General features: G+C 49.6%; 1 protein-coding gene across 1 annotated transcript in view; it reads left to right on the forward strand.

The window, feature by feature from the left end:
* The window catches only part of ADAMTS2 (ADAM metallopeptidase with thrombospondin type 1 motif 2), a 204,994-nt gene that overhangs the window by 174,799 nt on the left and 4,399 nt on the right, over window positions 1-25,796 (forward strand). The window contains exons 13-20 of the mRNA XM_015569666.1: window positions 9,692-9,815; window positions 10,279-10,359; window positions 12,045-12,211; window positions 13,537-13,696; window positions 15,701-15,833; window positions 16,615-16,822; window positions 18,337-18,466; window positions 19,280-19,369. Coding sequence (XP_015425152.1) covers window positions 9,692-9,815; window positions 10,279-10,359; window positions 12,045-12,211; window positions 13,537-13,696; window positions 15,701-15,833; window positions 16,615-16,822; window positions 18,337-18,466; window positions 19,280-19,369 — 1,093 coding nt within the window. The remainder of the gene's footprint in view (window positions 1-9,691; window positions 9,816-10,278; window positions 10,360-12,044; window positions 12,212-13,536; window positions 13,697-15,700; window positions 15,834-16,614; window positions 16,823-18,336; window positions 18,467-19,279; window positions 19,370-25,796) is intronic.

The raw sequence follows: 25,796 nt of genomic DNA on the forward strand, positions 1-25,796 counted from the left end.
TTTTTTTCCCCCAATATATTCTTTTTTGTTGTTGTTCATCTTCACCAGAGGATATTTTTTCCATTGATTTTGAGAAAGAGTGGAATAGAGGGAAGGAGAGAGAGAAAGGGAGAGAGGGTGGGATGGAGGGAGGGAGGGAAGGAGATAGAGAAAGAGAGGGAGGGAGGGAGGGAGGGAGGAGTTGTGAGGGAGACACAGCAACCAGTTGCTTCCTGAACTCACCTCACCTGGGACAGGGAGTTGAACTGCAACCCAGGTATATGCCCTTGTTTGGGAATTGAACCTTCAATCTTTTGGTGTTTGTGCTGATGTTCTAACCACTGATCAACACCAGCCAAAGCTTCTTCCAGTGTATACTTAATTTCAGGTATGATAGTCTTCATTTCTGACTGGTTCTTATTTATGGTTTCTATTTTTTATACTGTTGTGGTTCCTACTTTGTTCCCTATAATTCTCACTAAGTTCTTTGAGCATTCTTATAACCATTATTTTGAACTCTGTATCTGATCAATTGCTTGCCTCCATTTCAGTTAGCTCTTTTTCTGGAGTTTTCTCCTTTTCTTTCATTTGGGATTGTTTCTTTGTCTCAATATTTTTGCTATCCTTTTGTATTTGTTTCTATGTATTAGCTAGATCAGTTATGCCTCCCAGCCTTCATGGGTGGCCTTATGCAGTAAGTGTCCTGTGGGACCCAGTGGTGCAGTCTCTTTGATCTCTTGAACTGGATGCTCTAGGAATGTCCCTTGTGTGGGTTATTTGGGCTTTCCTGTTGTAACTGGGTCTTGATTGCTGTTGTCCCATTCATGAGTGGGATCTCCCCTCAGGCTGGCTGACTTTAAGGCTCAACCCTAACCACATTGTGCTACCTGTTATACAAGTGCTGACAGAACAAAACAAAATAAAACACAACAAAACAGAAACATACAAAAAGACCCCTACAACAAATAAAACAACCACAAAAGAAAAGAGAACAAGAATAATAAAGAAAAGAAAATTTAAAATATGAGAAGAAAAAAGAGTAGAAGAAAAAGAAATATGAAAGGAAAGAATGGAGAGAAAAAATAAGAATGAAGAATAGGAAAATAGTATGAAAGAAAAGAGGAAGGAAAAATTATGAATGAAAAGGAAAAAAGAAGAGAAAGAAGAAAGACAAAAATAATGAAAGGAATAAAGAGCAAAAAGAAGAAAGAAGAAAAAAAGAGTAAGAAAGGGAGAGAGAAAAATAAGAGATATGAAAGAAAAGGGGAGAAACAAAAATAATAACAAAGCAATAAAAAAATAAATGCATAAAAGAGAAAGTGAAGTGGAGTTTGTCTCAGCAGAATTTAGTGCCTCCTGGTAGCTCCCTTTGGAGCCTGCTCTTATGCTGACTGAGGCTGTTTTTGTCTGATGTTTCTGTGCCTCCCAGGAGGTACTTTGGTGCTAGCCACTGTCAGAAGCTGTCCAGGCTCTCAGCAACCTGTTCAAAGCTTCAAGTGATCCACAGTTCATGGAAGTCCCCACAGGGCTTAGCTGAACATGGGTCCAAGCTGCATTCTAGGGCTGAATTAGCAGTATGGGGTCCAGGGATGGGTCAGCAAACATCCCAAGGCTCCTTGGGCTCTGCCTCCACCCACCTCTTCCTTCCAGTCACTGTAAAGGCTGTTTCTGAAGGCTTTTGGTGGAATCTAGAGTATGAGACCTCTGGTTCTCTCATGAGGGGGAGGTGCCATTCACATTTCTCATAGTCACTCATCTGAGACTGTTCCAGAATAGTTCTCTGACCTTGGCAGGGTGGAGCCCCTCATATGCAGTCCAGTGGGGCTGCTGGAAGCCAGGAATTTCTATTAGCTCTCCAGTGACAGTGGGGGAAATGGCCCCACCCCAAAACCAGTCACTGATGCCCCCTGAGTCTTTTCAAACCCATAGGCTTGGCTGTTGCTGCTGTCTCTTCCACAGGGTCAAGATGCAAGGTGGGGCAAGTGGGAGTCCTGAGGGTGGGGTGAGCAGCATCCCAAGGGTAGGGTATCTGCCTTTACCCAAGATGTTGCTGGCTGGGAGGAGCCTGCTCCTCTCAGAAAAATGGCTGCTGTGGTATAGGGTGGGGGACAACCAATTGCAGGTCTCCGGGCTGCTGCTTTTTCACATGTCCCCACAATGCTTCCCATCCCAGCCTCTCCTCAGGCAACTCTAGTCCTCACTGCCCTCCCTCCACCAAAGCCTTAAATGAAAATCCCGTGTTCTGGGATTTTTATTTAGTTTTTTTAAGGAAGAAAAAAAAATGAGGCTTTATCTCCCACCTGCTCTGGTCTCCCTGGCGACCAGAAGCCCTGCTGCCTTTTACGGCTGGATGTTATGTGGGCTGCTGTTCTCAGCTCTGGTGTTCTGGACTGGCAAGCCTGCCTGGGATCTGGGCCTGGACCCCAGGGATATCTCCGCAGCCAAGAGATCCCTCCTCACCCTTGGTCCATTGCCATGGAAGCTGGGCCAGCCCTTCTCGCAACCCTCCCCTTCCTGCTAGTCCAGGTGGTTTTTGCCCTTCCTTATTAAAGTCTCCTCTTCAGCTAGTCCATAGTTGGTAATTCCAGGTGAATGTTCCCCAATTTAGTTTTATTTCCAGTTTGGCCCTCGGAGGAGTTTTAAGAAAGATTCACCTACTACACCACCATCTTGAAAACCTAGCTTCTTGTGTTTTTAAAAGCTCTCTTTCCCATTTTTCCCCCTTTGGTTTGTTTAGTTTCAGGCAGTTGTAGGCTGTGTTTACATTTCTGATATCTGCAGGAAGACTTTGGAAGTTACTGAGAAGACTTCAAAAAAATTCTATTAGGCTCTAATTTTGCCAAATTTCTTATCATAAAGTTATTAGATTCTTTGAACTATCTTTTCAGGTTTTAGGCAGGACAAACAATAAGAAAATTTAAAGTATCTGCTCAGATGGTGAAAGTTTCTTTTATGATTCACTTAGAAGTTATTTAGACAGTTTTACTTATTAATTAACTAAATGTATTTCACTTATTAATTAACTAAATGTATTTCACTGTCCCAGAGTGGTTAGTATCCTCTTCTTTTAGGAAATTCGTGCACTGGAGGGGAGGGATCCCTCAGCCTGACCTGCACCTTCTCACAGTCCAGGACCCCTCAGGGGATGTTCGGGACCCCTCGCTCCTTACCATCTGCCTGCTCACTGCTCCTTACCACTCAGCTCGCTGCTCCTTAGTGCTGCCATGGAGGCAGGAGAGACTACCGCCATTCCGCTGTGCTCACCAGCCATGAACCGTCTTCTGACTGAGTGGCGCTCCCCCTGTGGGAGCACACTGACCACCAGGGGGCAGCTCCTGCATTGAGCATCTGCCCCCTGGTGGTCAGTGTGCATCATATTGACTGGTCACACTGGTCGTTCTGCCCTAATGGTTACTTAGGCTTTTATTATATAGACTAGAAGCCCAGTGCATGAATTTGTGCACAGGTTAGGTCCAGCCTGTCCACCACAATCTGGGCTGATCTGGCTAGGCTGGTCGGGGGGAGGCGCCACAGGTGGTTGGCCAGCTGGCCCTGGCCCCTGGTCAAACTCCTGGTTGAACTCCTAGTCAAACTCCCGGTCAAAGGGGCAATTTGCATATTAGCCTTTTATTATATAGGATTGTTCTTATGACAAACAGCATAACAAACAGAGACAAGAAAAGGAAACAGGGGAGCACAATTAAATGATGCCAATGTATTGAAGGAAACAGCATCCCTTTACTCCTGAGGTATCACACCACATGCCAGTACCTGGGGCTATCACCTCCACCCTTGAAGGAAAAACCTTGACTCAGAAAAAGACATTTGACCTCAACCAAAAAACAAGGGCGGTCTGAACCTAAGAAGGCTTCACAGTCCAAGCAGTGAGCCCAAAAGAGACTTTGTTGGTATCGTACTTGGTTCTAGGGATGTTGGATCACGCAGGTGAGACCTATTTTAATCCTGTTTGTTATTCCAGATATGCTAACCTAAAAATAAAAAGTCTTTCAATGTAAGAGGCAATAAGCCTCAAAAAATAGCTATTCTGGAATCACTGATTCAAGCAGAAACCCAATAGTGTTTCAATTAGAAGAAAAAGGCAAAGGATATTTATGAGATAAGGAAGGGGAACAATTGCACCAATAGAAGGAAGACATTTATATTAATACAGATAACATAATAGTGATGTTAATTCTAAACAGTGCTTTTAATTTTCAGTCTAATAGTCATCAGTCTGGTAGTCATAATAACTGTTTTCTTGTTAGTTTTGCAAGCAATTCTCTGGGACACAGTTATTCTGCCCTATGTTAACATTCCAGAGATTTGAGGAAGAAGATCTACAAGGCAGTATCCATGGAGTGGCAGCTGTAGCTCCATTTTAAAATAGCTCCATTTATTATATTTTTAAAATATGGTTGATTATATCATTGGCCATTGGTGATTGGTTCAATCTCCAGCTCCTCCCTGCAGGTCATGAGTGGGACTGAAACTTACATCCCCCATCACATGATTGGTTCTCTGAGTAGCTGGCTCCCCATCCTCAAATGGGCCAAAAGCCACCTCATTAACATAACAAACCTCACCTTTGAAGCTCTCAGCACAGGGAATTCCTAGCGGTTTAGCTCTGTGCCAGAAATGGCTAAAGACCAAATATGTATTTATTATAAACTAGTGGCCCAGTGCACAAAATTGGGGGGGGGGGGTCCCTCAGCCTGGCCTGCAACCTCTCCAATCTGGGACCACTCGGGGGATGTCCGACTGCTGGTTTAAGCCCAATCCCTCTCACGATCCGGGACTGCTGGCTCCTAACTGCTCACCTTCCTGCCTGCCTGATTACCCCTAATCACTTCTGCCTACCAGCCTACCCTAACTGCTCCCCTGCTGGCTTGTCTGTCCCTAACCACCTCTGCCTTGGCCCCACACCCAGGACCCAGGATTTTCTCCTCCAGCCAGCTGCAGGCACCCGGGCTTCCCTCCCTCTGGCCAGCCATAGGCACTGGGACCCAGGCCGGCTTCTCCTGGGCTGACTGCAGCCACAGGGGACGGTGGGCAGGTGGTTTTGCCCAGGCTGCAGGTGCTGGTGCTGGGACCATGGGGCGGGCAGCTTCTCCAGCTGCTGTGGCCTGGGACCATGGGGCGGACAGCTTCTCTGTCTCTGAGGTGCAACCAGCTGCAGGCGCTAGCACCTGAGACTGTGGGGTGAGCAGCTTCTCCATCTCCAAGGCCACAGCCAGCCGCAGGCACTGGTGCCCGGGACCACCGGCAGGCAGCTTCGCGTGGGCCTGGCTTTGTCAGGAAGGATGTGCAGGTAGTTGTCTGGAAGATGGCAGATCTAATTAGCATATTACCCTTTTATTAGTATCATGGTGTGTTTTTTCTCACCATCTTTAACCATAGTAACTGTTGCTTATATATTAAAGTTCTATTCCTGTTAAGTGTAGAAGCAGCCTCAGAATCCTTCTCACCATTCATCTTAAGTCTGATGCTGAGTTGATCAGAATTAATACCTGAGCTGGACGCGGTGGGGAGTTCCTGTAGTCCCAGCTACTCGGGAGGCTGAGGCTGGAGGATCGCTTGAGCCCAAGAGTTCTGGGCTGTAGTGCGCAATGCCAGTCGGGTGTCCACACTAGTTCGGCATCAATATGGGACTGAGTCAAATTGGCTAGGGTGCCCCTACTTTTCAGAGTTCAAGAGAAAAGCCTTGAGACAGTCCCAGGTCCAATCTCCAAAGCTTCCTAAGGTCCAAGAATCTTTCCCACCAGGTGAACCCAGTGCTGTGGTTGAAGGCTCTGAGGTGAGAATTGAGTGAATTATTGTTTCAGGTACTGTGCTGTGTCATACACAGATTTCATTTTATCTTTGCAACAACTCCATACAGTAGGTACTATAATGACACAGATGAGAACGCTGAGGTATAGAGAGATCAGGTAATTTGACCAGTAAAACCCAAAAGTGGCTGAGTCTCATTTCAAATTCATGAGCCATGCCATTTAACTATTACACTCCACTCAGTATTGTGCTAGAGCCTGCTCTTACTGGCTCACAAATTTTCAGGAATGTTGCAAGCTTGTTGTTAAACATGGTCATTATTAAAAATTAAATTATATAATCTTAAAAGTGAATAAATTACATTAAAACCAAAGGTAATACATACTCTAAATTCATCACGCCTTAATTATTTACTATACTTTACTGTTCTGACTCTTGACATTATTTATATATTTTGAGTCTTTCTGATGGAATATAATAATGTATTACTGCATGTTTCTCCTCAGCTCTACATTTAGTGGCATCACATTAGCAGCCAAAATCAGCCATGGATGGAGAATTTATGCCACAGAAATTGGCCGATACTATAGATCAGCGTTTTGTTTTCTTTGATTGAGAGCCAGTTAAACATTTACCAGCACAACACTGACCACATTGGTGGTGGTGGTGGTCTTGTCAGAATGTATTATATGATGCAGATGAAATTCTATTTAAACAGACTTGATATAGATATTTTCAAAGATGGAAGAATTGTCCCTGTCAACTATTTTAGTTGATTCATATCTTCACTGATTGTCATCATTGCAAAGTTTTCAGTCCCCACATGGATTGCTGGATATAATATGTCTTGCCCTGTCCTTGTCCCCTCCCTTTCTAGCCTTTGTTACCTTAAGGACTTTGGTTTTCCATTTATATGTTTAAGTACCAACCATACCTGCTTAAAAATGTAAGCTTTTAACATTGTTCTCTCTGTTCCTTATCCTTCAGATGAAAAGTGAAGTTGGGTTGGGGCAGCAGAGAGAAATTCAAAGGGGAATATTGGAGTAATGACTGCAGTGGGAGAAGGGGGAACCTATCTCCTGGGCTGCAGGTGCTGGCGCCCTAGACCACAGGTCTGGTGGCTTCTCCAGCTGGCTGTGGCCTGGGACCTCGGGGCAGGTGGCTTCTCCATCTCCCTGGCCACAGCCAGCCACAGGCGCTGACACCCAGGACCACTGGAGGGTGGCTTCGCCTGGCCGTCTTTGTCAGGAAGGACATCTGGATGGTCGTCCAGAAGACGTCCGGTCTAATTAGCATACTACTCTTTTATTCGTATAGATCACAATGTCACAACTTCCCTAGCCCAAACAGGGGTTTTCTCCCATCCCCCTCCTCTCCATTGTCCCCCTCAGCATCACCTCCATCCCTTACTGAGGTCATACTCTGAGCCAGGCAGCATATGACTGTTTACAAAGATTATCTCCTCTCACCCTGACAATATCCCTGACAGGGTGGGCTGCTCTGACTCCATGCTACAAATGTGAAAACAAACTCAGAGTTCCTCTAAGACTGCATAGCAAGGAAGTGACAGATCTAATGGTTTCAGCTCAGACTTCTATGCCTTAAAACAGTGGTTCTCAACCTTCCTAATGCCGCGACACTTTAATACAGTTCCTCATGTTGTGGTGACCCCCGATTTCATTGTTACAAATTTAACATAATTAAAGCATAGTGATTAATCACAAAAACAATATGTAATTATATATGTGTTTTCCAATGGTCTTAGGTGACCCCTGTGAAAGGGTCATTCGACCCACAAAGGAGTCGCAACCCACAGGTTGAGAACCGCTGCCTTAAAAGATCAATTCCCCCTCCCCCAATTTATCCTGTTCCCTTCCTTTGTTAATTTTTTTCCCTCATAAATCATTAAAATAAAAATAAGCATGTTCATTTTATTTATTTGTTTTCACCTTGCTCACTTCCAAAATTAATTCAAAAGGCTTATGATCATATAAATCAATAAAACCAAAACTTGTTAAGTTCTATTCAGATGCATGAACCGCTGCTCTGTAGCCCCTTTATGGGTTAGAGTCCCTGTCCTCAAAGGTCCTTGTGAGATAAAAATCAGAAATGGAAGACCAAAGCTGGAGGAAGAGGGTCTCTTCAGAGGTGGTGGTAGAGGAGAATTGGCTCCGAGCTTTCTGGCAACCAGGGAAAACATGCAATGTTATGGCACACTCTAGGTCATTGTCCCTGCTAAGCTAGAAAAGCTGTGGATGTGGATATTGGTATAAAAATGGTGTCAAGCCATGAACATGCAAGGGCTGCTCCTTTTCTAGCTTCTGTGGAATGGTGTGCTGCCAGGGCTTTAGAGAGTAAAAGCACCTGAATTTATTACTGCCTCTACCAGGTGACCCTGAGAAAAGGAAGGTCCCCACTCAGTGTGAAATAATTTTTGCCACTGGAGTGAGCAGTGTTGAGAGTATTTGTTGAGTTACCACATGAGGTCTGAGCCTGGAGCAGGTCTGCCTCAGGCCTGTCGGTAGTGTATGGGTTCTTGACTTCCTGTGGAAATATTTCACAACATGAGTCCAGGTGTTTTCAAAAGTATGTTTATTAAATCTGGGGACAATGAAACAAAGGCTTAAGGTAAGAGAAGCAACAGGAGAATGTCAGAGAAAAGGGGGGCCTTGGAGACAGATTCAGGGAGTAAGCCTGGGATGAGCTGCTGCTGCCCACAACTACCCTGGTTGCAAGTCTCACGAGGTCCCTTAGAGCAGTGGTTCTCAACCTGTGGGTTGCGACCCCTTTGCGGTCAAACGACCCTTTCACAGGGGTCACCTAAGACCATCCGAAAACACATATGTAATTACATATTGTTTTTGTGATTAATCACTATGTTTTAATTATGTACAATTTGTAACAATGAAATTGGGGGTCACCACAACATGAGGAACTATATTAAAGGGTCGCAGCATTAGGAAGGTTGAGAACCACTGCCTTAGAGTTTAGGAGAAAAGGAAAAAAGGTACAAGGTGTGGGCGACTCTGATTCCTTTGTCTTAAGACGTCTTATCTTCCTTTAGTTGGCTGTAATCCTAGGGGAGGGTCTTAACAGAATATTCATTAGCTTTTCAGATGTGTCCTTCAATGTGTTGATTCACCTCAATGTGTGTATAGAGGGGTCAGGGTTATCTAGTTAGTTTTAAAGAACATCATTGAAGAGGAACCAGAACTAAGGCTGTTCTGTCCCAGGATAGTCTAGAATGTGTAAACCATTGTTCTTAAGTGTCTTTGATTAGGGAAGATAAAACATGTGATTCATTAGCTGGCTATAAACTGCTCAAATCATTTGGCCTTATTTAATTATTTTGTCTCAATTTCCCTTATTCCACTTGCCAAGGAATTTCCCTAGCTTCTTACTCTCCTGCCACAAGAGAATGAAGGCAAAAGTTTTCTTACCAACTTTTGTCACCTCCTGTCTAGACACCTGAAGATAGACTACTAGAGAGTGCATTGTGTTTCTGTGGGCAATGTGAAGGCTGGGGCATCCAGGCCTAAGCTGTAGTTGGGTGCCCTGGAGTGGCTGCTGGAGGGCCTTGCTGTGTGGCCCTGGGCAAGGGACAGAGACCGGGTCTGAGTTACAGCCCTCACGGCAGGAATGTTTATTTTGAGGCCAACTTACCAAATCAGGACAGTCTCAGTATGTGGCCTTGTTTAGGCTGTGCCAAGCCCTCTGAAGTCATGCTGTCTAGATGAGTGAATGAGTGAGAGGAAGGGACTGTTCCTCAGGTGGGCACATGGGGTCTGTCTTTCTCCAAAGCCCTGTCTCTTTCCTCTGCATTGGGAACTGCTAAAAAGAGGATACCCAGGGAACAGGTGTTAATGCCCAGGGGGCACAGTCAAGCCAGAGCCCAAGTGGGGAGGGCCTTGGTGTACACTGCAACCCTTCTTCCCCCTAACAGAAGGTGGGTTGTGATGGAGTGATCGGCTCCAACAAGCAAGAAGACAAGTGCGGTGTGTGTGGAGGGGACAACAGCCATTGCAAAGTGGTCAAAGGCATGTTCACACGCTCACCTAAGAAGCTGGGTGAGTGAGCCCCTCCCTCTGGCCCTGGGGCCTGAATGTCTACAGCACCTACTCAGTGGACATGGGATGCTTGTCCTTGGGGCTCTGTCTGGGTTCATGACTCTTCTGGAAGGGTGAGGTGGTGGGAGAACCTAAATCAGGACAGCTTGAGCCAAGTTCCAGGGTGGGTGGGGGCCCAGGTGAGGGTTCAGGGCAGAAGATGCCAAAATATAGGTATATACAGTGGGTCTCAGATGTCTATTTGAGGGCAGGGGCTTGCTGAGGCCACCCCTCTCCTGCCTTTTAGGGCTGTGAGGCAGCTGTGGGTCCCTTGCTCCCTGTCCCTTAGCTGCCTTTCTGGGTGGACAGTCAAAACACTGGAGCCTCTGGAGCTATCTTTGAGGGCAAGGCCCTCCGCGCCTTGTCTGCACCCCAGTGATTCCTCTCCTTTCATTTGTCTTTGTCTCCCCACATCCCAACAAAGGTTACATTAAGATGTTTGAGATCCCCACAGGAGCCAGACACCTGCTCATCCAGGAGGCATACATCACCAGCCATCACCTGGGTGAGTCCCACAGCCCAGGAAGGCAGCAGATCTACAGCTGGCTTTACCGGGTATGGGCAGAGCCCCCAGGGTGGGAAGCTCGATTGGAGAGACTCCCTGTCCCTGGCTCAGCCCATGTCGTGGACCTTTTCTGGATTCACCTTTTGGTAGAGAAACCATGTGTTTGGATCAGAGGGCTCCTGGCAGCAGCTGTGGAGGGATATGTGTCACACACCCCCAGCCCACAATAATGACTCCCCATCTCAAGGCTAATGGGAGCTGCCCCCCACCCACTGGAAGGCAGGCAGGTCTCCAAGCAGGAGAGTCCTGAGTAGCTTCCCCACACACACTAACCAGAGCGCCTGAGCTGGAGGATGGCCTCCCACAGTGTATTTGCATATTTTTCCATTAGTGTACTTTTCAATTCCTGGGATTCTAGCTAGAGTAGAGCTCTCTGGCCACTCTTGAAATGTCAGATGTTCCAACAACTCTGGATGCCCCTTCCCACGTGGCAACCCTTGCCGGAGGGACTCTGCTCACTGAAGCTGCCTGGGACTCTTTGCTGGGGCTCCACCCATCCTCACCCACTCCCCAAAAAGGCATCTGTGCCCAACCTCCTGGGTAGTCATGAGGCCCAAAAGTGATGCAGGGGACTGCTGGGAGATCCTGGACAAGTTCCCCCAATTTGGGGTCCACCTTCTTCCGTGTCCCGCAGGGATCAGATTGGTTCAGGACCTCACCATCCAGCATCCCTGCTGAGACATGACAGAGTCCATTTTCTTTTAATAGTCTTTTTTTTTTCTGTTGTTACTTTAAGAAGAAAATTTATATTGTTACCCAAAATGCAAAACTAGTACCACTTGCCTTAAACAGAAGGCAGATATTAAAGTCAGTGCCCCCCCCCACCCCCCGCAAAAAGAGACTGCTAAAGACTCCAGGTCCCAGGTCCTCTGTCTCTGCAGGAGAGAAGAGAGAGTTAGTGACAAGTTGAGGACCCATAACAACTACTGAGGTTCACTTTGTGATGTAGACAGAGAGTTATAGGAGACTTGTGTACGGAGTTATTTCCTCACTCTGTGCTCTGTCTGGGCTCCCTAAAGTTACCCAGCAGCTTCCCAGTGCTCCTTCCACACTATGCAAAGTGTGAGGCTTCCTAGCCAGCTGAGTCCTCAGCTCCTAGACATTTTTGCAATGGCTTGAGTGGTCCCCTAGTCAGGGCAAACCTCTTCAGGAGGTATGGGGAACTGGTGGGACCCCAGGCAGGGCCACTCTTACAAATGGGGTGGGGAGACCCTGATTTTCAGCTGGACATATGCTCACCCCATGGCAGGAAGCCCCACCATTGTGCCCTAGTGTCCAGCAGATACCCTGCACCCTCGGGGTTGAGGCGGCAGGCAGGGACTCTGAGTGCCTGCTGACTCTAGGGAGGGAGCCTTTCCACTTCTGGGCAGAGCCCCTGCTCACCCAGGGTCTGTGGGGGCAGGTCTGAGAAAAGACCCTGGGCCTGGCAGAAAGGCATCAGTTCTGGCCAAGTGGCAAAGGAGGAGCCAGGCTCTCAGGTGATTGGGCTGTCTGGCAAGGACATTTTCTGCACCTGCCCAAACTAGTGTGCCCCACACCACACCACCCCCACCTCGGCCTCCCTTCAGTGTGCCTGGATCTTGCCCCTGGTAATCTTGGTGGGGGCTCCCTTTTGCTGTTTTCAGCCGTCAAGAACTTAGAGACAGGCAAGTTCATTTTAAATGAAGAGAATGACATAGATCCCAATTCCAAATCGTTCATTGCCATGGGTGTGGAGTGGGAGTACCGGGATGAAGATGGCCGTGAGACGCTGCAGACCATGGGCCCCCTTCATGGCACCATCGCTGTGCTGGTAAGTCCCCAGGCCAGGGGGCAAGTGGCCACTGGGTAAGGGATGGAGCCTCCTGCATCCTTCAGGCCACGCTTGGAATGGCCTCTCTGGCCAGTCCATCCTTGTGTCAGAGTGGGGGACAACCATGGAGCTGCCAGGTGGGGCTCTGGGTCCTACATCACACCCAGTGACCTCAGGGACTCTCCCTTATAAGGGTTTTGGTTTCCCTGCTGAATGACATCTATAGCCCCCTAGTCATGCTCCTTCATGTCTGCCATCAAATCCCAGTTGTACCACACCTGGGAGTACTGGACAGGGCTCAGGATGTTACACCACCAGACCACTGGACTTTGTCCCTGAGCATTACTGGACCCCAGGTCTCCTGAGTTCATGAGCATGGACTGCTCCTGGTTATGGGAGTACAGAGGAGGGGCTTGATGTTCTAATCACTTTTTTAAAATCAATTTTAATTATCTAAGTATTATATTTTATCTGTAAAAACAATCAAACCACTACAGATAAAGCTAAGGTGAGTTCACTGTGGTGGGGGGTAGGTACCCAGACCCCAGCACCTCATCCCTGGGCATGCCCTCTGATTGCTTCCCCTGCAGGGACTTTCACCCCCAGATGCTGCTGGGGACCCACCTGCCAGTGCAGGTGCAGGCAGGCCTCGGGACCTGCAGTTTCTGCATTGATAAATTCATCTACTTGCTAAAATGTATCTGTAATCCCCAAATAAAAACTCAGCGTGATTTCCACAGCCATTTACAGACAAATGCAGAGCAATGACATGCATGTTCCAGCTGAGGGAGAGCCAGGTGACCCCCTGCTTCTTGTTTTAGCTCCTACTATAAACCAGTGTCCTTTTCACAGTGTATTTAGTGCCACATTTTTCACATTTTTGTGCTTTAATGGGATGATTTCACTGTTTAAAATGGCCCCCAGGCATAGTGCTGAAGGGCTCTGTGCAGTTCCCCAAGGTGAGCAGCTGTGGGGTGCTCCATGTAGCCCATGCAGCGTCGGGGAGCTTCTTGCAGGCCTGCATTACAGGGCGCTGGCCCGGAGTCAGATGGCAGGGAATTAGCAACATATATTAAGTACGGGTCCTTAAATAGCGCGTAAAATATAAGGTTACATGTTGACAGCAGATGAGAATGCCATGGCCAGAATCTCGCAGGACCCTAACTCCCTGCAAGCAGTGGTTCAGTGTTGGGGACTTTGTAGAACATAATGACCTACAGCAAATACCAAGACTGGGCTATAAGTTACCTCGACTGACATTTCTAAACTGGTTTCGAGGAAGTGGAGAGCTGGGCAGACACATTCATGGCCGTGTGGGGGCACAGGTCATCCCGCAGGGAGACACCCGGATCTCGCTGACGTACAAGTACATGATCCATGAGGACTCGCTCAATGTGGATGACAACCAGGTCCTGGAAGAGGACTCGGTGGGCTACGAGTGGGCCTTGAAGAAGTGGTCCCTGTGCTCCAAGCCCTGCGGTGGAGGTGAGAGGCTTCTCAGGGTGGGGCCCCGAGAAAGCCGGGCCTGAATAAGAAGGGTCTTCTAGGGGAGGGGCTTCTGGAGGCCCCAGTGCCCTGCTGACTGCCTGGCCAGAGTCATGTGGCAGGCATGAGAAGACGGGTCCCAAGGAGGTTGAGGCAGTGATCTATGTCTGGGTGACAAGGGCCTAGCCCTGCCTGGGAGGGAGCAGAGGGTGAGCAGGGGGGAGGTGTTCAGGGCAGCAGGCCTAAAGCAGCCAGAGGGCATGTGTGGGGTCTGGTCGATGCCAACATGAACCTAAATCAGTGGGGGAGGCAGAAGCTGGCCTGGTGGGAGTTGTTGTGAGAGTGGGTTGGATGAGCTATTATGACATCACAAGGCAGGGCACAGGGAAGATGTAGGCTGTGATGGAGATAGGTAGAAAGGCCCCTCTGCAGGGGTCTCTCCCTGTGTTCATTCAGAAAAGCCTCCCAGACCTTCCCCAGCAGTGCTGGGTGCAGAGGGGTCCCTCCTGCCCCGTACCTCAAGGAGCCCACAGTTGGGTAGGACATGCAGGCATACAGGAAGTTCTGATTTGCCCAGAGTGGTCAATGTTTCTGGGGGGTGAACAAGATCAGAAGCAGGAGATGACAGCTCAGCCTGCAGAAGCAGGGCCAGGACAGATTGCCCTCAGATGCCAAAAGGGTGTTTGCTGAGGGGCTCGTCACCCACTCCCTGTCACTGACAGAAAAAGGTTTCTCTTCCCAGTGCTTCCACCTGGGTAATGGTGTCCCCAGCCTCCCCAACCCCTGTGGATTTCCTCTGCGTGTCCTGTTGAATCTTGCTTCTATATATCTCTCAGACCCATCTGCTATTCCCATCTTCCAAGCCCTGGCAGCCCCTCACTCCCTCCCTGGCCCTGTGTGTTCACTCGCCCCCAGAGTAACCTATTAAAGAGGCAGATCAGACCATGTCCCTCCTGGTGTCATAGCCTTCGTCAGCTCCCTCTGCTCTGAGGATAAAAAACAATTCTCCTCATGGATCCTGAGGTCCAGGCAGCTTGCAAACTTCTCCACTGCTCACCCTGGCTTTAGATGCTTCTCCTGGACATGCCATGCTCCTGCCTCAGGCCCTTTGCACAGGCTGTCTCCTCCCCTGGGCGCCCCTCCCCTTCCTTCCTCCTCTACTTCCTGTGATATATCAAGATGACCAGACTGGATCAGGCTGCCCCACCATATTCCCTCATGTCTTGCCCACAAGAGTTCTGTGACCATGGCCCTGCTGATACCTGTCTCTATAATTCTTTATTGTGAGGGCTGTCCTATGCATTGTAGGATGTTGAGCAACACTCCCCCAGTTGTAACAACTAAGTATTCCAGACATTTCCAGATGTTCTCATGTACAAAATCAGCCCCATTTGAGAACTGCTGCACTAGACTGTGGTGGGAGGAGACTCGTAGGACATGTTCCCATGTTTAGCCAACTCCTGGGTCATGCCAGGTCCTCAGTGCATATTAATTTAATGTGGAGCAAATGGCTAAGCAACAGGAGAGGAAATGAATCCTTCCCTCTTGTCTTGGCTATCAAGGGGCCAGGGAGAAGGTGGTCGCTCTCCCAGGCCTCTCACCCTCACTTGCCCAAGGGCAGTGGTCGGCAAACTCATTAGTCAACAGAGCCAAATATCAACAGTACAACGATTGAAATTTCTTTTGAGAGCCAAATTTTTTAAACTTAAGCTATATAGGTAGGTACATTGTTATTAACTTAATTAGAGTACTCCTAAGGCTTAGGAAGGGCCACACTCAAGGGGCCAAAAAGCCACATGTGGCTCGCGGGCCTCCATTTGCCGACCACACCTAGGGTGCTGGGAGGACACCAGGCTAAACATCTCCAAGGCCTGGCTCAGGCACACTACCCCACCCGGTCAGAAAGTTGGGAAGAACAGCTGAAGCTGCAGGTGAATCTGCCCCTTTGCACCCCATAGAGGGGCCGCACTGCCCCATTGAGCCTCCTCAAGCTCTCATCTTCAGGGTCCCAGTTCACCAAGTATGGCTGCCGCCGGAGGCTGGACCTCAAGATGGTGCACCGCAGTTTCTGCGACGCCCTCCCGAAGCCCAAAGCCATCCGCCGGGCTTGCAACCCACAGGAGTGCTCCCAGCCCGTGTGAGTGCCTGGGGTTGCCCAACTCCCTGGCTGCAGTCTCTGGGTCCCACTAGAGGGAGTAGAGGACAGATTCCCCCCAACTCCCTCCCCCCTCTCCCGGGCTGCAGTGGAGGGAGGTATCGGATCTGTGTTTATGGGAGGTGGGGGGTAGGGGGGACAGGTGGGTGGTCTGGACTTCATATTTCCTGAGGTGTGTATGGGTTCATTGTCACTCACCATGTTTTGTGGAGTCTAAGAGGCTGCACCTGCTTCAGACTTGCAAAGCTAAAACACTACTGTGCATCTTAGAGATGGCAAGTGGTAATGCTAAGGTGGGGGAAACAGGCTCAGGGAGATGTTTCCAAGACAGCCCATAGCAGTGGTTGTAACCTTGACCTCCAGGCCCAGGGTCTGGCAGGGATTCGTATCTGGGTCCTGAGCAAGGAAGACAGTTGGTACTAGGTGAGGGCATGTGGGGTTGGGTGCTAAGGGCCTTGATACTGCTTCCAGAAGGGTCAGTGATGTCAGCAGAAGCTGAAGTCAAAGGGCAGAGCCAGAGCCACAGAAGGGACAAAGACTGACAGGGTCCTTCAGGCCTGGGCTATCCATGGCCACCCACACCAGGGCTCCCATCAGTGGACATGTGTAGGGCTCATTATTTGCGAGACCTCAGGCAAGGGTGCAGCAAACTTATGGGGCACTTTTGTGGGACTAAGGAAGGCCATGCCTCAGAGAGCAGGAGGCCTTCCCTCTATCCACCATGGCCACAGGGGACTGACCATGTGCCACTCTGCCCTCGCAGATGGGTCATGGGCGAATGGGAGCCGTGCAGTCAGAGCTGTGGGCGGACAGGCATGCAGGTCCGCTCCGTGCGCTGCATTCAGCCACTGCACAACAACACCACTCGCACCGTGCACACCAAGCACTGCAATGATGCACGGCCCGAGGGCCGCCGGGCCTGCAATCGTGAGCTCTGTCCTGGACAGTGGCGGGCCGGACCCTGGTCCCAGGTAAGTAGGTCTCCTGGCCCTGTCCTGGGTTCTCAATTCCCAAACCAAGCTTGGGCAGGACTGAGGTGGCTGGGGCATCCCACCTTTGTCTGGACTCAGTTCATGCCCTGGGCCACATCCCATAGGTCTCAGGATACCAGTGGTGCCATGTAATCAGTGCTCTGTTCAGAAACCCAGTGGAATGTGTGTCTTCAGGGCAGCCTGGGCTCCCAGGAGGCTGAGGGCAGCCTGGGCTCCAGGTTCTTATCTCTGAAGGTGGATATGTGGTCTAAAAGGTCAGCTAAGCTGGCAGGAGGGGACACAAACCAAGGGGGGCTTAGACTTGGGCTGCAAAGAGTAATACGGATGGTCTTGGGGACTGAGGAGCAGTTCTGAGGGCAGAGCTGATGTAAGCACTGACCTCCAGCTCTCAGCCAAGATCAGCCTCGGGGTCCATAATTCACAAGGAGGATCACAGGACTCAGAGGTTGGTGCACTCATGGTTATGGGTTATTACAAGGAATGCTCAGAGCACACTTTGGGAAGGGAAGAAGGGATGGCCAAAGCCAGAGGAAACCAGCACATGCCTTTAGGTGTTCCTTCCAGTGGATTCACCACAGATGCACCTAATTCTCCTAGCAGTGACATGCAGCAACACACACAAAGTACTGCCAATCAGGCAACCCACCCAAGCCTGGGTGCCCAGGGTTTTCACTAGGGAGTAGTCACATAGGCAAACGGTGCCTGTGTGTGTGATGATATCAATTACCGAAGCTCTAGACCCCAGCAGGAAAGTGGGTGCTCAGCAGAAATCACATTGTTGGTACAGTGCAACTCAAGGCCTCAGGCATGAAAAACACTCACCAGACAGAGCATTCCATGGACTTGGTTCCCTGGAGCTGCCCATGGGCCAGTCCTGCAAATGGCCTTTCTTAGGACTGTGTAGGGTTTAAGCAACCATGTCTGCTAAGTCAACCCTTTCTCACACACAGGGCAAGGACTTGAGAATTATCCTTGCTCACGGCTGGGCCAGCTGTGAGCCGAGCCAGGAGGCTGGATGTGACTGCTCCTGCTAGCCCCTCCCCATGGAGAAGTCAGAAGGGGACAGGGGCTGGAGGGGCCATTGAGGGTGCTGGTAGTATAGAGCCTGGGGGAGCCTGCGGGGAGAAAGGTCAGGGGGATGGTTCTCTGCCAAAACCTCTGGGACTCAGAGCTTTCCCAGTGGTCCCCAGTGCATAGCACGTTTTTCTGGGTCTTGGGTATCCCATAGCCAGAGCATTCAGAAATGCCAGGCCCTGCATAGTCGCTCTCTTTAACTCACAATAACTTGAGACATAAGTATGTGTGTCCCCTCTTACGAGCCCAACAAGACTGAGGCAGCCACCCGAGGCTGGGGTGAGACCGGGCCAGTCTCTAGTCCACACTCTCCCACTGCCCCTCACCACCTCAAACGAGTTATGGGGTCACATGTGTGAGGGGCTCTTCCGGACCGCAGCATGGGAGGTGGCCCCTGACTGGTGACTCTCCACCTACAGTGCTCTGTGACCTGTGGCAATGGCACCCAGGAGCGGCCAGTACTCTGCCGAACAGCGGACGACAGCTTTGGGATCTGCCAGGAGGAGCGACCTGAGACAGCAAGGACCTGCAGGCTGGGCCCCTGCCCAAGTAAGCCCTCTGTTGCCCAGTTCCCTGGGCCCCAGTGTGCAAGCCCCAAGGCCAGGGGGTTGGTCCAGGCAAATGCTCTTCCCACAAGTGGCCTGTATTCAGCGTCCCTGACCTTAAAATCGAAGTTGAGGCCTCCCAGGCTAGGGCTGGGCTTTTTCCATAGTGGGCAATATAAGGAACAGCTCATCTTCAGGCCAGGCCAGGCCCTGATGAAGGATGGAACAGACTCAGCCCATCCCTGCCTTCCTGACACTCCCTGTTGGTATGGGAAATAGAACCAGACTCACAGTGACTACACAGAAGGGCTCAACAAGACAAATGCCCTGTACCTTGCACAGACAACAACCAGAATACCGGCTACTTACAGACACATTGGCAAATGCTCGACATGTGACCTCTTTTGGTCCCTGAAACAGCTCAAGATGTAGACCCCATACAAGTTCTGTTTACAGAGAAGGGAGCTCAGGGGGGTCAGGTGTGCCCACCCCAGCTGGGGGCAGAGGTGGTAGATCCTGATTCACTGGGTCCCTGCATTCCTGGAGCAGGCAGTTTGTGCTCAGGTGGGGAGCAGGACTGGGTGTGGAGGAGTAGTACACAGGTCAGGAGGCCAGCAGCGCCTGTGTGCTATAGCTACTCCATAACTGAGACCAGGAGGCAAGGGCATTGGGGAGAGAGACACAGTCTCATCTGTTATAAGGGTATGCCTTGAATGCCCTCATTGCCCCTCCCAAGGATGCCAGGGTCTATGGAGCAGGGGGCTGGGAAGCCCTGGCTGGTGCCCCAGAAGCCGCAGTCCCTTTCTCTTCCCTCTAGGAAACATCTCTGACCCCTCTAAGAAGAGCTATGTGGTTCAGTGGCTGTCCCGACCGGACCCCGAGTCGCAGGTCCAGAAGTCTTCGTCAAGTAATCGGCCCGTTTATAACTCTGCCTCTGCCCTCCAGTGCATGCCCTGCGCCTTGTGGAGCTTGCCGTGGGCTCCCCTCCTCTCTTTCTATGGAAAACTCCCCTGATTCTTGCTGAGTGCTCTCGGTTGACTCTGTTTTCTCCTGGGCCTCTGTGCTCGACCATCTCCTTCAGAGCTGCTGGCCACCTGGCCGGGAGGGCCAGCCTTACAGAGGCAAGGCCCTGGCACAGGCCTCTTGTGGGGGGTCCGGGACCTGGTTGGTGATGGCTTGTAAAGGGTCAAAGATCTGTCATGGTGCTGGTCGGGCCAGCAGCCAAAGTGAGAATGTGACCACTAAGTGACCACTCGTGGGGCCACATCCCTCCAAGCTGGAGCTGTAGGTTGGAAGTCAAGGGGAAGCCTGCCCATCCCCTTTCAAATGCACCCACCACCCAGAGACTGGGGTTCTCGAGGTCTGCAGTTTGTGCTGCCATGCTGGGTAGCCCGGCCCTAAGGGTCCAGCGTTATATTCGGGGCTTCCCGGCTGCCTCTTCTGCTGCTGCTGCTGCTGCTGCTGCTGCTGCTGCTGACCCTGTGCTGAGTGTGTCCTCCTGACTCATGTGACTGTGGCCTGTTTCCTGTGGCCTTTGTGTTCAACTCACACAGCCCTTGCCCCCATGCCCTGTCTCCTCAGGCAGGTTCAGGTCAAATGGAGGAGGCCTGGTATGTGTCCCTCCAGTGGGACGTAGGGACACACTGCCACTCCCATTCTTGGTCCATTAGCTCCAATGGCCTTTCCTTATCATGCACACATGGCCCCATCAGGGGTGAGAGCATGAGAGAGTGAGAGACTGATGTGGATGCGGCCACCTGCCAGTGTGAACAACTACAGAATTACCTCAATTTTTATTGCTTTTTTGCTTAGACAAAACTATGTAGAAAATGCCTTAAAGTTGAAAGGTAACAGAATTGGCTGCTAACTCCAGCTTCAGAGGGGGACATGATCCAGGTAGGAGGCAGGTCCAGCGGGAGGTGGTCTAAGTTATCCATCTTTGGCCAAGAATAAGGTTTCTTAATCAGCTGGTCTGGCTCTCTGTGCCCCTTGGCCTGTGCAGGGACCCACGCACTCTCAGGCCACCTGTATAGGAAGGACACCCACTGGCCAGTGGCGCCGACTGTTGCTGGAGCCCTTGTGGGCACTCCCACAGCTCTGCCTTACTCCAGAGGGCAACATTCTTGGCCCTTCAAGTAACCCGTGTAGCATTCCCGCCATCACTCCCACTGCACACCCCAGCGCTGCCCACCTGTGAATATAATAGCATCCCCACCAACACCAGCCTCCTGGCACTGATTACTGTTATGTAAATATTCGGTGTGTACTAATTCTCATGACTGTTAACTTCCAACTTTGACTAGGCCATGCGAGTGACACGAGTGACTCTGGGAAGGTGCCGTACACTCCTGGGCATTGTTCTCTCTGTCTACATGCACTTTGGTTTATCAGGGATATTTTACTAGTGTTTTGTATGTATTTATGGCATATTATATAGGTTCCATTGTCGTTGCTTTCCAGTGTGTTTTTTTTAATGAGACCATGTGAGTGTGTGCCAAAGTGACTGTGAAAATGACCTTTATTCTTACTAACGCTGGAAGGACTTCCTGTCATGCAGCCCACAAATAAACTCAATAAAAATTTCAGTGAAACTGGGTGCTGGGTTTGGCACACTGTTGGCTGGCTCCTTCTCGTCCTCTCCATGGCTGACGGCACATGGAGCTGCGAGTGCCCTTCTGTCCCATTAGTTCCTTGGTTTCTGATTCAATGGACTTTACTGACCTTTCCTTTGCCAAATGAGGTGTTTAAGGTCCCTCTACTGTGGAGACACGCCCCTCCCCTGTGAAGATACACCACTGTGACTTTGAGTTCTGAGTCATTAGTGCTAAACAAGCACCTCCAGGAACACCTGTATTCTCCTCCTGGTTGGCGCTCTTACAGTCCCCACTTGGAGGGGATCTGAGCCATGCAGTGAAAATGTGAGGTCAGGATCCAAGACAGTGCTGGTCCACCATCAGGCCACCACTCTGGCCCCTGGGGCAGCTTTCATCTCTCAGCTCTCTGTTCAGGAAAGGAGAGGTGCCCATCGGGCCCAGGAGAGTCTGAGTCAGGAGAAGGGCAAGGCAGTGGTGGCTCTAGACAACTGGCCTATAATAGTCATGATTGTGTGTGCTCAGCCACGCCTGCCCTTAGAAGCCACAGGGCCTGTGCATTTATTCAGCTTGCTAACAAGGACCAGACAGAAGGGTAGGGTCTCACAGGGACCTCGCATCTGGGGCCTGAGTGGTGCCCTGCCTATGGGTAGGTATCTCTCTTCTCCCTTTCCTATAAAGGGTCCCAGGCAGGGAGAAGGAAAACAATGAGAAAATTTGACGTGGGGTTACCGTAAGTCATGGATATGGGCTTTCAGGGCACAGTGCCAAGCCCCAGGTGTCAATTTGCAGGGTGGGGGTCATGGTAGTTGTGGCTTAAGTCCTGCCTGCCCAGTGCTCTGGCCATGGAAAGGAATTCCAGCTCAAGAGAGACAAGGAGATCAAGGCAACTCTGTCTAACAGAACTGCATTCATTCAGTCTGCTTTCTGGACAAATCGGGAGAAACCCCCAGAGTGCTGTATGCTTGGGGACAGCCCAGATGATGGAGGTGTGGGCAGATGAGGGATGCCTGACACTTCTTTAATTTGTCACACAATTTTTTGAAAGATGAAATGGTGCAGAGAAAAGAAAACAAAGCTTTCTTCACCCCAGGCTTTTCCCAAGTGTGGGGGACAAAGGTGATTCGGGTTGCCTGTAAATGTGGCCTGAGTACACGCAGCAGCAGATCCTCATCCTCATTGTCCTCCACGACCACCTCGGGGACATCTCTCACACTTGCTCATTTCTTTCCAACTCAGGCCACACAGCAATGCCCTCTCCTGTCACCTGAGCCTTTGCCTTCACTTATAACAGGGTTGGTCAGTCTCTCCCTGGAATTTGAAGAATTAAAAATTAGACTTATAAATTGATTTAAGAAGACCTAAAACTTCTCTTTGTACCTTATTTACCACAATAGTTTGACATGAATAGTAGTGTAAAATTTTCTTCTAAAATAAAATTTAAGTTGAAAATGAGGTAATTTAAAGGAGAAAACTACTAAGCAAATAATCACACAGGTTATTAATTCAGATACAGCCAAGACTGTGGGAATGGCACACAGACTTCAACTTGTGACAATGGGTTTATTCTCATCAGTTTGTTCACTGGAAGGCAGTAGGTCTTGCCGTGCATTGCTACTGCTGGAAATGGCTGAGGATGGAGTGTTGGGAAACTGAAGTTATAATCCTGGGCCAGTCAGTGCCTCAGTACATGTCGCTAAGCCTTCGGTGGTATAATTTCCTCTTCTTCATCTCAGTGCTCAGAGATGCTACTTAAAAATCCACAGCCATTCATATCCTTTTAAGGGTGATGGGTAATGATTCTTTTGAAATTAATCTAGGCTGATATTAGCATAGCCAAGCTCTTGGCCAGTAGCTTTCTCAATTATTTATACACTCATTGACTTATTTTAATTTTTAAAAACTTAAAGCAATGCAGCCAAGTATTCAAAGGAAATCAGACCCAGAAGTCCAATATGTAAGCCAGGTAGAAAGGAGGCACCCTGGCGGGGAGCCTGGCCCCTGCTGTCATCAGCCTATTTGTGTCAGGGAAATGGACGGCTCATCCCAATGTGTCCATTCACTCAGCAACAGTTGCCAAGTGCTTTCTGTGTCAAGCTCTGACCCGGGCACTAAGGACACTGCCAAGCACTTGACCAGAAGTCAGCAAACTTTTACTCTAAATGGCCAGATAACATTGGGGGACATGTGATCTCCCCCATAACTACTCAACTCTGCCTTTGAAGTGAGAAAGCAGCTGTAGATAATAAGTGAATGGCATGCCTATTCCAGTAAAACCTTATTTACCAAACCAATTGGAGGGACTGACTTGGCCCAAGGATGTAGTTAGCCAACCCCTGGCTTAGACTGATGTGATGTCTGCTTCTTAGGATTCCAGCCTAGTGGGAGACAATTGAGGGAAGATGCTTAATACCAACCTTGCTAGGAGTGAAGAAAAGGGCTCTAGTGCAGCCGTGGGCAAACTACGGCCCGCGGGCTGGATCGGCCCGTTGGAAACGAATAAAACTAAAAAAAAAAAGACCATACCCTTTTATGTAATGATGTTTACTTTGAATTTATATTAGTTCACACAAACACTCCATCCATGCTTTTGTTCTGGCCCTCCGGTCCAGTTTAAGAACCCATTGTGGTCCTTGAGTCAAAAAGTTTGCCCACCCCTGCTCTAGTGACAGGAGAGTGCATGCTGTGTGGCAGGAGTGGCCCCACTCCCAGCAGTGCTGCCAGGCCAGGCTCCCTCCTCATCGGTGCCTCTGCCCCTCCCCAGTCCCCAGCTGACCACCGGGTCTCCCTGAGGCCTGTGACCAGTGTTTTTCACACAGTTCACCTGCCAAAAAGGGGCAGTGGCCAGGGAGAGGGAAGGAAGGGAGAGGGACTCTGAGCCCCTCCCATCCAGTGGGTTTCAAACAAGACTACTCTGATTTCATCTGTCTCATATTTTGGACATCTGTGTACGATTTCATCTATCAATTTTAAAACCTGAAAGCAACATCTCTGGATCTTCTAACTTGATTCTGGAATCAACCCTCGGCCCTCAACCACCTGTCTATCTTTCTCCCTCCACGTTGTGAGCCTGTTACTCAATCTCAAGGTTAGGAAGACCAGGGCTGTTCTTGACCAGCCGATCTGTGTTTATCTCTTCACACTGTGGGTCCTGAAGCCAGTCATGCTTCCTCCCTAGTTTGGCCACTTAGATGCTCAGGACCCAAATTGGTTCCACCTCTGGTTAGTAGGTGCCTTTATGTGTTCTTGCCTGTAAAGTTGCTATTATAAAATGCATAAATTTCCTGTTCTGGACTTCCTCCGTTATTCACATTTGTATTGCTTACATTTGTACCTTTACTCCTTCTTTCATTCACTCTTCTAGGCTCTGGGATAAAGGGGGCATTCAACTATAGCTTGGGCCTCTGCCATTTGGTGCTTACAGGATAATGAACAAGTCACACATTAGTCACTTTACCTGACAATTAAATGTGAGCTTACCAACTGGGATGAAGTGCTGGGAAGGGGAGACTTGTGGCACCAGGAGACCGCACACCATTGGGATTTAACCTCCTAAGAGAGGTAGGCGATACTTGTCTGAGGAAGATGTGTTTCATCTGAGACTAGAGGAGAAGAAGAGGGCAACTGGAGGTGAGAGGCTCAGTATGTGCAAAGGCTTTGTGGCCAGAAGGAGCCCCAGAGAAGGCGGTCCAAGGCCTGAGGGAAACCAGAGAGGTGATGGGACAGCTCTTCACTCAGAAAACAAGGGGCAAAGCAGGGGCTTCACTCAGGACAATGACATTGTCACATTTGCAGTTGAAAAACATTCTGATTGTAGATAAGCAGGCAGAAAGGTGGCTCTAACCACAGTGTGGCCACAGTGTGTGGAGGTAAGAGGGGAGAGAGCATGCACATATCCAAGAGGGTGTAGGAGGAAATGCTGATGGACTTGGAAATGGGTGGATGGGGTGTGTGCCTGAAAGACATTCTCTGAGACAGATGGCACCAGCAAAGGCTTTGGGTTTGGGCTGCATGTGTGAATTCTCAGGCAGCTTAGGGACTGTTGGGGTTAGGGGGTGTCTAGTAGGAAGTTGTATCCATGAATCTAAACCTTGGGGAGTTTGGGGTTAGTGTCCAACTAAGTGGTCACCAGCCTATAGGGAAAATTACAGGCTTGAGCAGTGGCCACACAGCAGGTGAATGTCAGAACCAGGAGTCCTGAATGGAGGGGCCTGCCTGTCTGCTATGGCAGAAAGTTTGGATGGGCTGGCATAGCTGCACATATAGGTGTAGATAATCTGTATATTGGTGCACAGAGTGAATCTGTAGATGTGGTTCCCATCCCATGGCTGCCCTTCCTCGCCTCCTTCCTCCCTCTCAGTAGGAGATGAGGTCACCTAAGGAGAGTGAGGGAAGAGAGGTCACAGCAGAGGTTTGTATGGGAAAGGTTGGGGGCCTCACTGTGGAAAGCAGAGTGTCTGAGCAGAGAAACAAGTAGGCAGAGTGGGGCCCATTGAAGTTAGTAATCAAGAATTTATAAGATCAAATGCCCCCTGTGATATTACTCATTCCTTCATATTGAATGAATTTTTGTAAATCATCTCAATATTTGTGTTGTATGTGAAATGCAGTGGTAGGGGGAAAGGAAGAGAAATGGGAATTTAGAAAGAACACAGAGAGTGAGGGGGGGCATGAAAACAAGAGGAGTTGGATGGGTTGACTCAATCTAGCTGCAGACAGAGTTGGAGCTAGGCTAGGGAGAAG

The sequence above is a fragment of the Myotis davidii genome, unplaced genomic scaffold, assembly GCF_000327345.1.
Source record: "Myotis davidii unplaced genomic scaffold, ASM32734v1 scaffold1446, whole genome shotgun sequence".
NCBI lineage: Eukaryota > Metazoa > Chordata > Mammalia > Chiroptera > Vespertilionidae > Myotis > Myotis davidii.